General features: G+C 39.8%; 1 protein-coding gene across 1 annotated transcript; it reads left to right on the top strand.

Annotated features, from left to right (window-relative positions):
- Positions 1–15015: 15015 nt before the first annotated feature.
- Positions 15016–15621, top strand: LOC138902779 (uncharacterized). Its single transcript, XM_070190677.1, has one exon. It carries the CDS (start codon positions 15016–15018, stop codon positions 15619–15621), a length of 606 nt encoding a protein of 201 aa, XP_070046778.1.
- The last annotated feature ends 4313 nt before the right edge of the window (positions 15622–19934 follow it).

Here is a 19934-nt window from a genome sequence, read left to right as displayed (position 1 = left end):
CCCTCTGATGTCTACCATATTTTCCTTTACCTTAGAGCCCACCAGCTCATGGAGATAAGCAGCAACAAATCAAGGATATTTGAACAGATCTACTTCACTAGGTATGAAGAAGGTGATAACCTGTTGCGCACTGGTACAGGCAGAAGGACCAACAGAACCCTCTAGAACTCAGTGTCACCTTTACCGTACCTTCCAATTGAACGCTTTCCCAAGTGTGAGTATTTGATTAGTATGGTACATTTGCTTCCCTAGGAAGGTCTAGATTCCCCGGGATATCGTCATCCGGATAATTGGCATTCCCTCTTCCGAAATCAACTCTCCCGCATTTCCCAAGGGAAGCAACATTATGAGGACCTTCTTCTTCGGAGTCAACCGCACCAACATCGTGGCATTCAGGTTCTTCTATAGTTCCACTTTGAATGACTAGGGGATTGGCTTAAGGACTTCTCTCATCGGCCCCGGGCTCCTCAGCTCTCCTTCTGGTGACTTTCTTTCCTTAGATGACCTAGAAAATGATGGCACTATAGGAGTATTGGCAACTTCCCCTTGTTGTTGACCTGTACGAATTTCCTGAATTGTTTGGGAGGCAACTGCTTCGGAGGCTGGAGGACCCGCATGAGGTTGAACTCGAGGCCGAATATTCTTTCATGCAGAAATTCGCCAAGGTTAAAAAAAGTATATAAGTGAAGAAATGCTTGAATCAAAAATAACATTATTGTGATAATTTGCTCGAAGGCCACCGAATTCAAAAATAATAACTTTCAAGTTTTCGGTGAGATAGAGGAGACACCAAAGACCTTGGTCACCCAATCCTCAATATCGGGGACCCCACTAAACTCTACTACAATAGCTCTAATTCACGAAGATAGTAAGTTCAAAAAATTGCTTATGAAGGTGAACTTTGAAAAAAAAGGAACACTTACAGTTGAAGTTCCATTGTTTTGGGAATTAAGCTTTTTTGGATGGAATAAGAAAATTGTTATGTATCACCAGAAATATGAGTGGTAGAGGAGCGTTCTTCTAAGGAACTGCGAATTTGAGAGTCCACGGATGGAAGTTAAGAGTTTAAGAAGAGATCATTGAATTTGTCAGAGCAAAAAAAGGTAAGATGGTTGAAAACGTTAGAAGGGAGATGAGACTTTGGAGATAGTAGTAAAGGAGATGAACATTAAAGGACTTATTCCTTTTATAGGAGGAAGTAATGATTGCCTCGGTAACCACTGATGATATCATCTATAATCTGATCCGCCCACGTGTCTCAAGCATTAAGTCAAAAGAACATTTGACGTTCTAGATTAAAAATCATGGTGTCAGAAAGGATTTATGTTTTTGCCTAAGATACTCTTTCACTTTCTGGTTACTTCTCAAAAGCAATCAAAAAGTAAGGAGACTATCCGTATTGGCGAAATACATCCACTATTAGTGGCAAACAGAAAAGGTGATACAAAACATAGGCATTTAGAGTAATATCACAATACTCGAAGTAAGATAATCCCGAGATAGATAAGAATCAATTTTTTCCTGGAACCATCTATCTAAGGCCGAAAAAGATTCCCCTCTAGAATGCAACATCCAAAACATTCAAGAATGCTCAGAAACACCTTTGTCCATTGTATCGAATTACGAGGTATGCCGGATCATCCCTTCACAAGTTTGCTCTCTCTTGTTCACTAGCTGGAGACTCAAAAAATCAGTCGCTCGTAATCATCGTAACAAAACTGATGAAACATAAAAAAGAATTTCAAGTCTACGGAAGTGAATACAAAACACACAAGTGAGTCATCAACTCCGAAGTGAAAAATTATTCTAAGTTGATACAACATCGGAGTAGAGAGATATTTGTAGTTTGGCGAGACTGCACAAACTGCATAGGTGACAAGTAGGTGTATCTCTGAAGTTTTTTGAGCAATACGTTTCGTATTTTATATAAGGTCCTTTTGGGATATATTATATACAAAATTTAAGGTCTTGGAATGTAGTTTCTACTAATTTTAACTGTTCATTCATACGACATCCGGATAAAAATATATAAGCGTCGGAAGAAGGGCCAATGCTAGGGTGCCAAGCTAGCACCTCTTTGACTTTTCAAAAGTTGATATATATAGGTTTTAAATCATCTTTCTCTTAATTTTTTCATAGAACACGACAAGATAACCCCCATAAACTTACCCTTATGCTCTCTACAAGAGTTTCAAAGAAGATTAACATCTCGGGTATGACACCAAGAAGCGATAATAATAGAACGATCCCTACGACATAAGGATCGCTATATTACCTCTCTTTTTCTTTGTAGTTTGAGCTTTTTAAGGTCCTTCATATTTAAGAAGAAGCCTACATTCTGTATTTAAGCTTTTAAATATCAAGTAAGGTTGATAAATTCATTTTCTAATAGTTAAAACTCACGGGGCGGTGATCAGGAAGCCGTGAGTTGGATTTATTTGACTTTTAGTGGACTGTTTTGTAGTCCACTCGTTGGCCTTTTATGCTGATAATTTATAGGGTTTTGGAGGAGAAAAGGTGTGGAGAAACACCACATAATAATGGAATGGTGGGCTGGTCGCTCACCATTACACTTTTTAGGTTGTTTGACACTACTTTGGTTGTCGTTTTATATATGAAGTGATTAGGGTGTGTGGGCTATTTTCTGGTATATTGTGATGGAGATAAGGTTTAAACATGATGCATACATGTTGTTATTATTGTGTTCTTTTTGTTTTTGGTATATTGTATTGGAGGAGATTTTAGTTACAGGGGAGATGCTGCCCAAATTTACGTAAATGAGCTACTAGTTTAAGTTGCAGACTTAGCCTTTACTCAGCACTGATTTTGAATCTCCTTATGTTGTGGTAGATTGAGCTGAGTTATTTTAAGAATTTATTGAAAGGTATTATGGACTCAACAGAGTTAAGGTATGTTAAGGCTAAACCTTTCCTTCATTTTGGCATGATCCCGTAACTACATGCGTTTGATAATGAGACCTAAAGAGAAGTAAGTATTCCTAAATTTATGTACATTATCACAGTCTCATAAGCTATAGTATTAACCCTTATCGGGACTTTATATTCAGTTAAGTATTGTTTTCTTTCAGTAAGGAGAGTAGAGAGTCTATATATATATATACAGTATTACAGTATTTTCACCATCACCAAGCTATAATCGGTGAGCAGGCCCCTATTCGACATTCTCTGATCAGATGGTAAGTTATATACTGATCCTACTGTGGCCGAGTGCCTATGAGCGAGCCCAAATTGGCCGAGATACAGAGCCTAGTATGGCCGAGCGTCTATGAGCGAGCCTACTACGGTAGAACATTTACACATACCGAGCCTTATAGGGCCTGACAGATACTTTACTTACTATATTGAGAGAATTGAGTAAGTATCAGTAGGTAAGCATATCTTCAGATTATCGTTGACTCCCAATTACTTTCAGTTATTATATTATCAGCTCAGTTTCAACTTTCAGTTATTCTATTACCTTACATACTCGGTACATTATTTCGTACTGACGTTCCTTTTGCTAGGGATGCTGCATTTCATGCCTGTAGGTCCTGATAGACAACTGGATAGACCTTCCTAGTAGACAGAGCCAAACATCAGCTTGGTTAGTAAGCTCCAGTTCCCCGGAGTTACCAGGTCTAGACCTTGGAGTCTATTTTTTTTATACAGGCTTGATGGGTAGGTCGAGGCCCTGTCCCGACCATGATACAATCATCTCTAGAGGCTTGTAGACGAGTCCTATATATTTTCTATATCAGTAGATGTTCGTGGCGGCCTCATCATCCTGCACAGATATATATATATATATATATATATATATATATATATATATATATATATATATATGAGCTTTTAGGTGTGTTTACCCCTCATATGAGAGAGATGATATTTTCAGATGATTCAGAATATGGCCTCGTTGGCCTAAGTTGAGGGTTACCCCTCCAGAGTTCACAGTTATAGAGTGGTACGCTCGAGCCAAATATGGCACCGAGTGCCGGCCACGCCTCCCCATGTTTGGGGCATGACAAACTTGGTATCAGAGCAGTTCTATACTAGGGAGTCCACAAGCTGTGTTTAGTAGATCCTTGTTTATAGATGTGTTGTGCACCACATTATATAAACAGGAAGCTACAAGTCATTTAGGAGTCTGTTACCCTTCTTTCAAATCTGAATCGTGCTATAGACTTGAGTCATAAGAGTTCGAGCCAAGACTTATGTTTGCTAATGATATAGAGATGCTTTCAATTAGAAAAAATTACAGCTAGCCATAGGGCTAATATAGCAACGAGTAAGGGCACTAATAGAGAGAGAGTTCTTGACGACATGGCCCTGTTTGAGGCCCTATCAGATCGTGCATACCTGATGTGCAAATTTCCAACTTAACACCCTAAGATGGGAATATCAAATACACCCCGTGAATAGCAGGCCATGGGAGTATAATAAGGTAAACGTTTAAGTTTCAACATGTAATTGAAGCAAGGTGAAGGATGGTACGAGGTACCCTGGTAGTGAAGATTATCAATATTTCAAATTCATGCAGAGAAATACAAGTACTCTGAGTTTACTTTGAACAGTAATAGAGGTATGTACAATTGGCCATACCCATCTCAGTTATGCCCAGTGGAAGCTAACAGATATAGTTTAAGAGAATGATCAGATATCAGGATCCAACTGGGGTTAGAATAACCCAAAATGGTGGAATGAGCCAAGGGAGCTAAAGTGAAATAAGGTTTTGTTGAAGTTTTTAGAATAATATGATAGACAAAAATATTAGCAGGAGAATAAGAAGAGAGTAAATGAAGCATTACGAGTAAGGTATGATAAATGGGTGATAAAGGTAAATCAAAATATGATAAGATGACAGAGTATATAGTCAAGTGAAGGAAAAGACAAGAGGTGACATGCCTTGATACAATAAGAGAGTATAAGCTGGTGACTCCCACATGATTACCAACAAGCTAAGTTAGACCCCGGGAGTAATAAAAATTCGTATGGGTTAGTAAACAAGATAAAGCCGAACATGATTTAGGGACTGAATGATTTGATAATAGTCATCATCGTGAGAATTTCAGAGATCGCATTTCGGCAATGATAGAATGGATAATGGAAGAACAACCTTTAAAGGTCATTTAGGAAGACACTTCCCTAAAGTAAGCACTATGAGCAGAGTTAAGCTTAAGGAACTAAGTGTGCCAGTTACACTAGGTGTCACCCTTGCGTGTAAGAAATTCAGTTATCCCTGGTATAGAAGGGTTACCGCAAGGTGAGTAATAGTCAGTGAAGACGTGAACAGACGCCAAATATGAAGAGGTAAAACATATATAGGTAAATCTTCATAGCATTAAATGCTAGTACTCACCTAAAGGGGAAGACGGTGTGATATGGTATTAAGTCAGAGTTAAGTGGTTTAGGTAACTATGGAATAGTAAAGAAAGAATGCGGTAAAAAGGCGAAAGGAATGAGATTGCATTTATTCAGATCCTACAGATATGTTACTACTCCAGAACATTATTCAAGCACGATGCCAGGGAGAGGCAGTAAGGGTTCCCGACTAAGAGTTTATTGATAAATAAGTTGGAATGGACACTTGATACATTTGGATCCAGTGCGAAAGGCAAGTTAAAACAAAAGACCTAACCCAAGAGAGGTTACATAGAGTATAGATATGAGCATGGACTGACGAATAGTTAGTAGTTGATCCAGGAAGAGCCTAGTTATGGCTAGACAAGAGGTCTCAGATAAATGAGAAGATCATGCAAGAAAAATGTACTGAAACCCAGCACAGGAAATTCAGACTCACAGACATGACATCGTAATCCTTGAGAAATATTCAGATAGGATTTGTAGTAGTAAAATGTATCGTATAAGTATTACGAAAATAAAAGAGAGTGCCACGAGGGAGACAATCGAAATATCAATTCAGAAGCAACCCTACGAGCACAAGTGCGCGAAGGTAAGTAACTAAGGATAATTATAGGCAAGTAAGAACATCAGAAATTATGTGGGGTATAAAATGTAATAAACTCGCAGCTTTACAAGAGTTAGAGGGTCTTCCCTAAGTACTACAATGAAAGACTAGCTGAGAAAATAAGAAAGAAGGCTTCAGGCTAAGCATAGTGACTAAATAGGAAATGATCTTATAACAACACTCTCACCACAACATTGTATAAAAAAGTAATTGCTTATTTTAAATAAAGCTGAGAAAGAACAAAAGGAATTATTCGATCAATGACCAAGAGTTAGTTACATTATGAACGCACTTAAGATTTCAGAGTATTATCCATGCAGCATGTATGTTGATATTCCTACAGCTATAGGAGACTCCGATATAAGTTAAAAGAAACAATTGAGTCCACCTCACAGACAAAGGCTTTAATTGTTAGAAGATTATATTATGGATGTTCCATAGCATCCACCAAAGGCAAAAGTAATAACTAATACCATGAGACGCAGATCGGAAGATAGCTTAAGCCTACTTAAAGGCTGAGAGAGAAGAGGAAACTAAAGAGTTACATCAACTAAGTGAATCAGGAGTCTTATTATTAGACCCTGATAATTATAATTCATAGCACACCAGAATCACTCTTAATAATAGAGGTACAAGAGATATAGTACAACGGCCATATTTTATATTGGCTCTATGATAAATCCAGTTAAAAGAGTACCAGCCTCATCAGAAGTCAGTGTGAAGCACCCGCCGGAATGTGTATACACCAGAGGTGCAAGTATTATAGTAGAGCTTTAAGTTGTGGATGTGAATTCTACCTATGTGGAAAGGAGGTTATGAAAGAGACAAATGCGATATTTAATGGTAAGTAAGGTGAAAGTGAAGAAGGTACGAGACACTCAAGTGCAGAAGGTTGAGAATAGTCCATACTTCATGTAAAGTGCGAGAAGTGATGTGATTCAGTATCCAGAAATGAAACTGGTGTCGTCAATAGCATATCTTCCACCCTTATGGTTTCCAAATATACATAAGTCTAGTTATGAGAGAAAAGAAGAGTTAGAAACAATATGATGTCTCGCTTGAGGTTCTAGGATAACTTAAGGAAATCTATAGTGCTAGAAAGTTAAAGGAAAGTTGCGAATAGTATAAATAGATATGTGCAGGTCACAAGCTAAAGTATGGTAGAGCGACAAGGTTTTAGGTAGACAAGAGTAAGGATAAGAAAAGGTGAGTGATAAGGTGACGAGAATAAGTAAGTCCTCGGGATTAAACCCATCAAAAAAAAAGAGCTGATGGTTTCTGTAAGTTATAAAAAGCTCAGTATAGCTTGAATGAGCTCAGAAGATTTTAAGACTAGGGGCATTTAGAAATGATGAAATGCTTCCACGGTAGTAGAATGAGAGTGTAATTGTGATAAATGATAAGAGGATGACAATTAGGCCTTCGATTGAGTAATAATTCAAAGATAACTCATTTCATGAATTGCATGGGATTGGAATACCCCCATAAGATGAATAACGTTGGGATGCTATAACATATGGTTATTGAAGTTTAGTATCATTCCTAGATGGATCAGGCAAATAACTACAAATGTTCCCGATGAGACATGAGCCCTAGTGAAACTGTATTACTTAAGAGGTTTCAAGTTATTATTGGTAGATTATAAATCAATATTAAGGTGAATCAACAATAGATGAATAAAGGTTACAAAGTATGAGATGAGATTAGGTTGTCATTCTTAAGATGAACAGGAGTAATGATGAAGTATCAAGGGATTTAAATTTATACATATAGGATAAGCAGCGAGAGAGTAAGCTGGAGTTGGGTAGCAGACCTTGGTAATAATAAATCAAAGTAAGTGTTATGGTATAGTATAGGATACCTAGATAGAGTTAAGCCATAGGCATAGCTAACCGGGACTATGAAACAAGATATAGCAATAGTCGTAAGTTCGACAAGTACCAAGCGAAGAACTTCAGTACACCTATAGATGCCTAGAGGGACAACTTGTCATAGTTCTATATATGTTCACAAAGTGAGGCCTAGAGATTGGCTAAAAGTTGGAGGACAAAGAAGAGAAGAGTCACATAGGTGCACATATAAGGACAGAGTCGTACATGCTGCCTGACATAAGGTAGCAATAGTTACGAGATTGGAAGAATTCTGACCACAAGTCGTGGTGTGAGAAAGAGGTCTAAAGGGGGGAATGCCCTGGCCTATAGATTTATTCATAAAACAGTCGCCTGGATGGAAAGGACATCAATAAAGTATTTGTAAAAGCTATAAGTTATGAAACTGATAAGTACATCAGTCAATATTCGAGGACGAATGTTCCAAAGGGAGGAATGATGTTACACCCCATGTTTCCGTACGTAAGAGTACGTCGTAAGTCAATTGATGTAAGCTCAGAAATGAAATCATCTTTGAAAGGTTTACAAAGTTAGTTAATCATGTTAACATGGAGGTTACAAATATTTAATATCATGAATACCAAGTACCAATTGGTTTGAAGGGTTAGAAGCTAAACAAATTGAAGAAAATAAGTTTCGTCGAAAGTCGACAAGTTGGGAATGTTATAACATATACTTTTGGGGTGAGACTAGGGTGCTTAACATTATAAGGAGATTATTTTACTAGTTATTTTAGTCGTATGATAGTCGTGTGTTATGTTTTGAAGTCAAGCAAGTTGTGGAACAAAAGTTGGAGAAGGTTATCACAAGTTGCATTCATAAATGTGTTGAATCTTAGGTGAAATGTAGCTGAGCTTTTCTACCAATATAATTGGAGTTACGGGATGATCCATATATCAAATAGATGATCTATGAGTCTAGTTTCTATCACATTAAGCCGTTTGTCGATACAACATCGGAGTAGAGGGATATTTGCTGTTTGGCAAAACTGCGCAGACTGCATAGGTGACAAATAGGTGTCTCATTGATGCTTTTTGAGCAATACATTTCGTTTGTTATATAAAGTATTTTTGGAACATATTATATACAAAATCGAAGGTCTTGGAATGTATTTTCTAACAATTTTAACCGTTCATTCATACGATATCCGGATAAAAAGATATAAGCGTCGGAAGAAGGGACAATGCTAGGGTGCCAAGCTAGCACCTCTTTGACTTTTCAAAAATTGATATATATAGGTTTTAAATCGTCTTTCTCTTCATTTTTTCATAGAACACGACACGAGAACCCCCCCATAAACTTACCCTTAAGCTATATACAAGAGTTTCAAAGAATATTAACATCCCGAGTATGAAATCAAAAAGCGATAATATTAGAATGATCCCTACGATGTAAGTATCGCTATATCACCTCTCTTTTTCTTTGTAGTTTGAGTTTTGGAAGGTAATTCATAGTTAAGAAAATGCCTACCTTCTGTATTTAAGCTTTTAAATATCAATTAAGGTTGATAAATTTGTTTCATAATAGTTAGAACTCACGAGATGGTGATCGGAAGCCATGAGTTCGAGTTATTTCACTTTTAGTGGACTGTTTTGTAGTCCGCTTGATTTTGCCTCTTGTGCTGATGTTTTATGGAGTTTTGGAGGAGGAAATGTGTGGAGAAACACCACATACTGACTGAATTGTGGGCTGGTAATTCGTCATTTCATTTATTAGGTTGTTTGACACTACTTTGATCGTCGTTTTATGTATCAATTGATTAGGGTATGTGGGCTGTTTTGTGGTATATTGTGATGGAGATAAGGTTGGAAAATGATGCATACATGTTTTTATTGTTGCATTCTTGTTGTTGTTGGTATATGGTATTGGAGGAGGGCCTAGTTAGAGGGGAGATACTGCCCAATTTTACGTAAACGAGCTACTAGTTTAAGTTGCGGACTTAGCCTTTACTCAGCACTGATTTTGAATCTCCTTACGCTGTGGTAGATTGAGTTGAGTTGTTTGAAGAATTTCTTTGAAGGTATTAAGGACTCAACGGAGTTAAGGTATGTTAAGGCTAAACATTTCCTGCATTTTGGCATGATCCTGTAACTACATGCGTTTGATAATGAGGCATAAAGAGAAGTTCGTATTCCTAAATTTATGTACATTATCATAGTCTCATAAGCTACAGTATTATACCTTATCGGGACTTTATATTCAATTAAGTATTGTCTTCTTTTGGTTAGGAGAGCAGATAGTCTATATATATATATATAGTATTACAATCTTTTTACCACCACCGAGCTATAATCGGTGGGCAAGCCCCTGTTGGGAAACCTCTGATCAGATGATAAGTTATATACCAAGCCTACTGTGGTCGAGCGCTTATGAGCAAGCCCAGAATGGCCGAGATACTGAGCCTAGTATGGTCGAGCGCCTATGGGCGAGCCTACTACAGCAGAGTAGTTACACATACCGAGCCTCATAGGGTCGGACATATAATTTACTTACTATATTGAGAGAGATCAGTCAGTATCAGTAGGTAAGCATATCTTCATATTATCTTTGACTCCCAATTATTTTCAGTTATTATATTATCAGCTCAGTTTCAACTTTCAGTTATTCTATTACCTTATATACTCGGTACATTATTTCGTACTGACGTTCCTTTTGCTAGGGACGCTGCATTTCATGCCTGTAGGTCCGGATAGAAAGCTGGATAGACATTCCCAGTAGATAGAGCCAAACATCAGCTTGGTTGGTAAGCTCCACCTCCCCAGAGTTACCAGGTCTAGACCTTGGAGTCCATTTTTTAATACAGGTTTGATAGGTAGGTCGAGTCCCTGTCCCGACCATGATATAGTCATCTCTAGAGGCTTGTAGGCGAGTCTTGTATATTTTCTATATCAGTAGATGTTCGTGGCAGTCTCATCATCCCACACAGTTGTGTATATATATATATATATATATATATATATATATATATATATATATATATGAGCTTCTAAGTATGTTTACCCCTCAGATGAGAGAGATGATATTTTTAGAGGATTCAGAATATAGGCCTAAGTTGAGGGTTACCCCTCCAGAGTTCACAGTTACAGAGTGGTACGCTCAAGCCAAATATGGCACCGAGTGCTAGCCATGCCTCCCTAGGTTTGGGGCGTGACAGTCGTTCGACTTTTCGCCCAGCTAGCATTCTCATTGTGAAGGAGGATTGTGACTGGAATATTATTGATGTTTTGGCCCCCCTCGAAGTGAGAGGGTAACTTTCAGTAAACCAGGGTTTGTTTTTTTATACATACCCTTTTACCGTCAAGCTTGGAAAGGAAATTGACCTGATTATTCTTGAGTTTTGCCAGAACTACCAAGTTTGTTTGGCTCAAGTGGATCTGACAATATGACGTGTGGCAGCGTGTCTCTGGTATCTCTATTCCCCGGCACATAAAGACCTCACTCTTGCACACCTGATCTGCCTCTATGCTCCCGAGATCTTCCGAGGAGGCATGATCAAGGTCAGCAAACATGGTCACATTGCCATAATCACTAGTGTGGATGATGATAATGATTGTGGTTGGATGGAGAGGTTTGTTGCTGTTGCTCCCGGGGATATTATATCGCAACATCATCCCCAATTTCTGAAGCTTGGAACTATACTCGTATGTTTTCTCAAATATTTCTTTCTTTTTCATTTTTAAAGGGTTTTCACTCTTTCCTGAACTCTTCTTCCTTCTGGTTTAGCTACTCGATGGGTTCCTCCTAGTAGTTGAAAACCTAACCCAATGGGTTTCGAAGATTTTAGAAACTTCCATGTTGGAACTCCGTATGTTCAAGGAAATTGTTATAAAGAAAAATTATAAGTGCAAGAATCATAGTGAGGTTACCTTCACCTTTCCTTTTTTGTTGACCCGTGCCTTCATTCGATAATAGATTGTTGACTTTTCCCATTTTGTATGGCAACCTCAGGTCTTCCAAAGTAATCATTCGGTTGTTGAGGTTTCTCTCGACCCGACGGTAGCCCAACAAAAACTTCAAGAAGTCATTCAGAAAAGGGCTCATGATGCAGCTTTTTGTTCCAGTGAAGCTGCACCATTAGTCATGTAAGACCCCGTAAAATATTTCTAAAAAATCGGGCTTTTGTGATGTCGGGATAGGCGTAAAGGTTAATAATAGTAGACATTCTTCGGACTTTTCCTAAAAACTAGGGTTCAGACTTTTTGGATTGAACAGTGCACTGGGGAGTTGAAGGAAAATATTTTGCATAGATAGGCATTTCTGCGGCTCATTATGCGGCTGCATAATCACTATGCGAGCCGCAGAATGGCCGCAGAGTGAAGCATCTACTTGGGCCATTTTTTATGTCAATTTTGTGGCCAGTTATGCGATCGCACAACCATTTTGCGGGCCACACTTTTGTCGCACAATCAGCCTTAGAATTGTTATGGAGGGAAGTTCTACGGCACAATATGTGATCGCAGAATAGGTATGCGGGCCGCATAACTGCCGCAGAGTGAAGTAGGCTAGCCCAGTTTCAAAGGCCATTTTTCACGGACATTTCGCGGGCCGCAGAATCATTATGCGACCGCAGATCCTTTCCCGAGGCTTCGTTGTTGGTTTTTATAATCCGACCCTACTTCGATAAAACATATGCCATAGTCAAATTTAAGCAAATTTCTGATACCTTTTGAGTGAGAAAGAGTTCTTAGTATGGGGGAGTAACCTTCAACCTATTATCCATCAATTCTTGCTCAATCATAGAGGATTAACAAAGAAAGTCTTCATCCTAAAGGTAAGAATCTATATCATAGCTCTTAATTTCGAAAATATACAAAAAATGGGATAATTAGAAAGATAATTCTTGGGTGTGGGTGTTGTTATCTTGCATGCATGTGCTATCAAAGAATATGGGAAGGTTGTGAGCTAAAAATGGTATAGAATGGGTTGAGAAATGATGGAATCTTTTACAAAAGGGCCTTCAAAATATTAATGCACACCTAGTGTTTGATAATGTGCTCAAATGAGCTAGAATCATGACCATCTTCCTAATTTTGGTCCAACTTGTTATATTTCTAAAATAGATCAAAGTTTCTAAGAATTTCGGAACGTTTTAAAGTTTAAAGGAAGCTCAATTGAGGTATGTTGGCTAAATCCCATTCTTCTTAGAATCGAATCCCACAGTGTTCATGTAATTGGTGTAAGTCCCAAATTGATCATAATAGAATTGGTTATTCCGAATGCGCTTGTGTTGAAGGATATATGCTTAATATGTATTGTAAATGCTTCATCATATCACCTTATCATTGAGGATGTGTTCAAAATATGGAATATGTGTTAAAAATGTTAAGACTTCAAGTTAAGATTGAAATAAAGGTTGTTTTGCCAAATTGTATGAGAAGCCTCTATGTGCCTAAGACTCCTAAATTGCTCATATGTGAATTTAATGCCTTGAATGGGAAGCCTTATTGTTGTTGATAATGATAATGATGTTTGAATATGGAAAGGGGAACTGGAATTATGAAACACGGCCAAGTGCCAAGAATTACTTTATAATTTTGGCCACTAGTGCCGATGAATTGAAAGGATGTGAAAGAAGTATGATGTGAGATGATTTACTGAAAAAGGTAATTTCTCGGGTGAGACGGCCAAGCCAATCGGGCCGTGATCGGACGCCATGCCGCACACATGGTGGTGACTGTGCTTGAAATTATAATAAAATTGTGGTTATGGTAGATGTCTCAAATGAGACTACCTAGCCTATCGGGTCATGATCGGACTCCGTATAAGAATACGGTGGAATTGTGAATTATGGTATATCGGCACTAAAGATCACCCATCCTAATAACATGGAAATTGACTTGAACACTTATGTGATCCTTAACTTGATGTTTTAGTATTGTTTGAAGCTCTTAATGAATTCTTGATTGTTCCCCTTTGTATTATTATTCATTCTATTGAGATGGTGTTTCGTTTTACATACTAGTACCGTTCGAAAGTTCTAACGTCCCTTTGGCCGGGGCGCTGCATCTTTAGATGAATGCAGGTGGTTCCATAGCAGGCAGTGTTGATCAGTGATAGTGGTACATCCTCTTCCCAGCAGACTTGGTGAGCCCCACTTCATTTCGGGGTCATGTATCTTTTGTTTCTCATGTACTGTGTTTTGAGGTATAGTCGGGGCCTTATTGCAGGCATTTCCATATTACCCTTCTATTGTATTTAGAATCTCCGTAGACAGGTTGTGGTTGATGTTGGGAATCGAACTAGAAATGTTGGTATTTGGAAATTATGTTTCTCATTAATTCAATAAACTCATAATAATTTGAAAATTATGAATGATGCTGCTAATGTGAATGAAAAGAAAGTTGTTAATAAAATCTTTTTAGTGTTTGATTAATGGAGTACATCTCCTCTTTATTCATGGATGAGTTTGGGTAGAAGGAAATCTTACAGGCTTGCTCGGCCGGGTTCTCTCGGTTGAGCGCCGGTCGCGCTCCCCGAGTTTGGGGCATGATAAACTTAGTATCAGAGCCTAAGGTCTTAAAGTGTCCTATGATGTCTCGTAGTTGTGTCTAGTAAAGTCCTCCTTATTGGTATGTTGTCGACCATATCTATAAGTTGGAGGCTACTTGGACATTTAGGATAAACATCCTTCTTTGATATTCTGGATCGTGCGATGAAACTGATTGTGAAACCGTTCCTCCTCTAACTCGTGCATTCCTTTAACTTTCAGCACATGGCACCTAAGAAGAGAGCAAGAACTAGCCAATGAGCCAATGTCACCTCAGGAGTGGTAGTTGACCCTTTGTTTGGTTATGCGGGTGAATACCCGAGGGGTGGGGATAATCCCCTAACTACCACACTGCCTGATTCCACTACACCTGACCAAGCCACAACAGTTCCTACACCTACTGCGGGTGTAGCGGTTCCTCCAACTAATATTCCGGTTCCACCTCCAGCCCTAGCTTCTGGTTTTGGTATTTCTGACGGGGATCTTACGGGAGCTATCCAGATGCTGACACAGATAGTGGCTTCTCAAGCCCAGAGATCAAATGTTGCACCCATTTCTTCTAGCTAACAAGGGGATTCTAGTGGTTCCAGGGTGAACATGTTTCTTCTGTTGGATCCTCCGGTGTTCACAGGAGCTAATCCCAAGGAGGACCCATAGGACTTCATTGATGAGATGCATAAGACTCTCCGGGTTATGCGCGCTACTGAGACGGAGGGAGTGGAGTTGGCTGCCTACCGCCTGAAAGTGGTGGCGTATTCTCGGTTTGAGATGTGGGAGGACTCTCGGGAGGAGGGGAGCCCTCCAGCGAGTTGGAGTGAGTTTGTTGACACTTTCATAGACCATTTCTTGCTGGACGAGACTAGGGCAGCACATGCCGCAGAGTTTGAGAACCTTAAGAAAGGTAGTAAGAGTGCGTGGGAGTATCACATGGAGTTCGCACGTCTGTCTAAATTGGCCATTCTTATGTTGCCTACTATAGAGGCTAGAGTACAGTGGTTTGTGCAGGGCCTTAGCCCCTTGGTTATCAATGAGGCCGCTACAGCTGCCTTGAATTCAGATGTGAACTATGGGAACATAGTAGCATTTTCTCCAGCTATAGAGAACCGTAAGTTGAAGAACAGAATAGAGCGAGTGGGTACCAGCAAGGCCCGGTCCGCGGGCATCTTTGGGGATTCATTTGGCGTGGGAAGATCAGCTTTTAGGGGAGGGTCATCAGGGCCATCCCAATATTTTTCTCAGTCTTCAGCCAGTGCACTACCAGCAGGGCCCAGTCAGTAGCAGGGGAGTCATTTCAGGCCCAATCAGGGTAGCAGGGGACCCCACCAGTAGGGCCAATCAAGAGGGAGATTCCAGCAGTAGCGGAGGCCCTCATGCCTGTCGCGACCCAAACAGATGGGCCGCAATGGGCACCCGGTACCTTACTGAACCCAGTACCAATGTAACGTATCTTTCGTATCATTCTATCATAGGTAAATGAACCATAGTAAAGCATGAGGGAATACAAACTTATACATATGACATACTGGCCTATAAGACCAAAATTACACTGAACATAGGACGACAAGGCCGTATAATCTTTCACGTACACGACATATGTCTACAAGCATCTAAGAGTATATAAATGTCATAAAGGTCAGGACAGGGCCCCTCCATAGTAATCAATACATGTCCTAATCATACTGACCACATAAGCAACTTCGGAGCAAATGGAGCGCACCAACAACTTCCGCTGAGCTGATAGCCTACTTGGAGGACTATCAACCTATCTATCGGGACATGCGGGCATGAAACGCAGCGTCCCCTGGCAAAGGGACATCAGTACAACTAAGGTACCGAATGTAAGGAATAAAAATCAGTAAACAATAGACATGAGAGAAACATATAGTAAAAGACTCGACATGTATGTCTGAATAACTCTGTGAATCATTAATAATTACAATGTCATGCATATGCGTATAAATTTCATACCATTCTTAGGTATATGCATTCATAACATCATCAAGCCTCTGAGGGCATCCCATCATATCATCTCGGCCACAAATCATCAACGTATACCAGCTGATCAGGTGGTGGTGCGTATATAACGCCGTAACCTTTTCCTATATCCCATATATATATATATAATGTACATATATATGTGTATATAACGCCATATGTTTTGGGTCAATGTACATGTATAAATGAATATTGCATTTATTCATTTGGTCATGCATTGCATTCATTTATACATGTACATTGACCCATGACCAGATGGCGTTATATACGCGTATATATGTACATTATATGTATATGGGATATGGAAAAAGGTTACGGCGTTATATATGCACCACTACCTTATCAGCTAGTATACGTTGATGATTTGCCCATAGTGGCTGAGATGATATGATGGGATGCCCTCAGAGGCTTGATGATGTTATGAATGCATATACCTAAGCATGGTATGACATTTGTATGCATATGCATGACATTATAAATATTAATGGTTCACAGAGTTATTCAGACATACATGTCGAGTCTTTTACTCCATATTTCCCTCATGTCTTGTTTACTGATTTTCATTCCTTACATACTCGGTACATTATTTGTACTAACGTCCCTTTGCCGGGGGACACTACGTTTCATGCCCGCTTGTCCCGATAGACATGTTGAGAGTCCTCTAAGTAGGCTATCAGCTCGGCGGAAGGTGTTAGTGCTCTCTATTTGCTCCGGAGTTGCTTATTTGGTCAGTATGATTAGGACATGTATTGATTAGTATGGCGGGGCCCTGTCCCGACCTTTATGACATTTATGTACTCTTAGAAGCTCTTAGACATATGTCGTGTACGTGAAATATTGTACGGCCTTGTCGGCCTATGTTCAGTGTAATTTGGTCTTATAGGCCAGTATGTCATATTTATAAGTTTGTATTCCCTCATGCTTTACTTCGGTTCATTTACCTATGATAGAATAATACAAAAGATACGTTAAGTTGGTACTCGGTTGAGTAATATACTGGGTGCCCATCGCGGCCCATCAGTTTGGGTCCTGATAATGCCCCAGGTGTGGGAAGATGCACTTGGAGATATGCTACATGGACCTACCTATATGTTACAGGTGCGGATTGAGGGGTTATATTTAGAAGGAGTGTCGTTCATCATGCCAGGGTGCGGGCAGGGGCACAGCACAGCCATCCAGTTCTGCAGATGCTATATCTTTAGCACCCCTTCCAGCTCGAGGCACTCCAGCACCAGCAGGGCGTGGTGCAGCTAAGGGTGGTGCGCAGAGTTCAGGAGGACCCAGCCATTTTTATTCTATGAGTGGTTGCCAGAGTGCAGAGGCTTTTCCAGATGTTGTCATAGGTATATTGGCTGTACAATCTCATGATGTATGTACTCTTATTGATCCCAGTTCCACCTTGTCCTATGTTACCCCTTATGTTACTATGGAATTTGTGATAGAACCGGAACAGCTTCCTGAGCCGTTCTCTGTATCTACTCTTGTTGGTGAGTCTATTGTGGCCGCACTGGTTTATAGGGGTTGTGTTGTTACGGCGTGTGGTCGGGACACCGCGACCGATCTCATTGAATTGGGGATTGTAGATTTTGATGTAATTATGGGAATGGATTGGCTTTATTCATATTTACCCAAGCTCGATTGCCGAACTAGGACTGTGAGGTTTGAATTTCCAAATATGGGATAATGTAATGCCCAAAGGTAGGTTTATTTTTTACCTTAAGGACACGAAGATGATTAATAAGGGGTGTATCTATCATTTTGTCCGGGTTACGAACACTGATGCTGAGGCGCATGCACTCGAGTCTGTGCCAGTTGTTAATGAATTTCCAGAGGTCTTTCCTGATGATCTCCCTGGGATTCCGCCATATAGGGAGATTGATTTTGGGGTTGATGTAATGCCAAGCATGCAACCTATATCTATTCTGCCCTGCAGGATGCCACCAACAGAATTGAAGGAGCTAAAGGAACAATTGAAGGATTTGTTAGAGAAGGGTTTCATCCGACCGAGTGTGTCACCATAGGGCGCACCGGTTCTCCTTGTGAGGAAGAAAGTTGGATCATTAAGGATGTGTATTGACTGCAGGCAGCTCAACAAAGTCACAATTAAAAACAAATACCCATTACCAAGAATAAATGATTTGTTTGATAAGTTACAGGGCGCTAGGTACTTCTCAAAAATTGATTTACGGTCCGGGTATCACCAATTGAAGATCAGGGAGCAGGATAATCCGTAAACAGCTTTCAGGACACGGTATGGGCACTTTGAATTTCTGGTAACGTCTTTTGGGCTAACAAATGCCCCAGCGGCTTTCATGGATCTTATGAATCTGGTTTTCAAGACTTTTATCAATTCCTTTGTGATAGTATTCATTGACTATATTATTTTGTATTCACGAGGTCGAGAGGACCATGCCAATCATCTCAGGGCAGTTTTGCAGACTCTTTATCAACACCAATTGTACGCGAAATTTTCAAATTGTGAATTTTGGCTCAAGTCTGTCACATTCTTAGGTCATGTTGTCTCCATATAAGGAATTAGGGTTGACACTCAAAAGATTGTAGCGGTAAAGAATTAGCCTAGACCTATAACGCCAATCGAGATTCGTAGTTTCTTGGGCTTAGCATGGTATTGCAGGAGGTTTGTGGACGGGTTCTCTACTATTGCCTCTCCATTGACTAAATTGAATCAGAAAGCGATTCAGTTCCAATGGTCCGATGCTTGTGAAAGGAGCTTCCAGGAGTTGAAATAAAGATTGACTACGACGCCGGTGTTGACCCTGCCAAGGGGTACAGATGGGTTTGTGGAATATTGTGATGCTTCAAGGATCGGGCTTAGGTGTGTGTCAATGCAAAACAACAAGGTTATAGCTTATGCTTCTAGGAAACTCAAGAATCATGAAAAGAACTATCCGACACATTACTTGGAAGTTGCGGCGGTGGTTTTTGCATTGAAAATTTGGCGTCATTATTTGTATGGGGTCCATGTGGATGTATTCACGGACCATAAGAGTCTTCAATATATTTTCAAACAAAAGGAGTTGAATATGAGGCAGAGAAGATGGCTTGAGTTACTCAAGGATTACGACATCGATATTCTATATCACCCGGGGAAAGCCAATGTTGTGGCGGATGCTCTTAGCCGAAAATCTATTGGTAGTTTGGCTCATTTGGAGGCATATCGAAGGCCGTTGGCCAGGGAGGTTCACCAGTTAGCTAGCTTGGGAGTTCGTCTTGCGGACTCTAGTGAAGGATGGGTGATTGTGCAAAATAAGGCTGAATCATTGCTTGTCGTGGATGTAAAAAATAAGCAATACGACGATCCATTGTTGGTACAACTGAAGAATGGGACTCAAAAACATAAAACTATGGCTTTTACTCTTGGCATGGATGATGGTACACTAAGGTACCAAGGGCGAATATGTGTTCCAAATGTAGATGGTCTCCAAAAAAGAATCATGACCGAGACTCACACTTCTAGGTATTCCGTGAACCAGGTTCTACGAAGATGTATCATGATCTCAAGGAAGTCTATTGGTGGAGTGACATGAAAAGAAACGTGGCGGATTTTGTGGCAAGATGTCCGAATTGTCAGCAAG

The sequence above is a fragment of the Nicotiana tomentosiformis genome, chromosome 12 (genome assembly GCF_000390325.3).
Source record: "Nicotiana tomentosiformis chromosome 12, ASM39032v3, whole genome shotgun sequence".
NCBI classification, from domain to species: Eukaryota; Viridiplantae; Streptophyta; class Magnoliopsida; order Solanales; family Solanaceae; genus Nicotiana; species Nicotiana tomentosiformis.
This window is presented reverse-complemented; position numbering and strand designations above follow the sequence as displayed.

Bases quoted from the DNA above. Each gene is read 5' to 3' on its own strand.
- LOC138902779 (XM_070190677.1), top strand. From the start codon at position 15,016: ATGCATAAGACTCTCCGGGTTATGCGCGCTACTGAGACGGAGGGAGTG.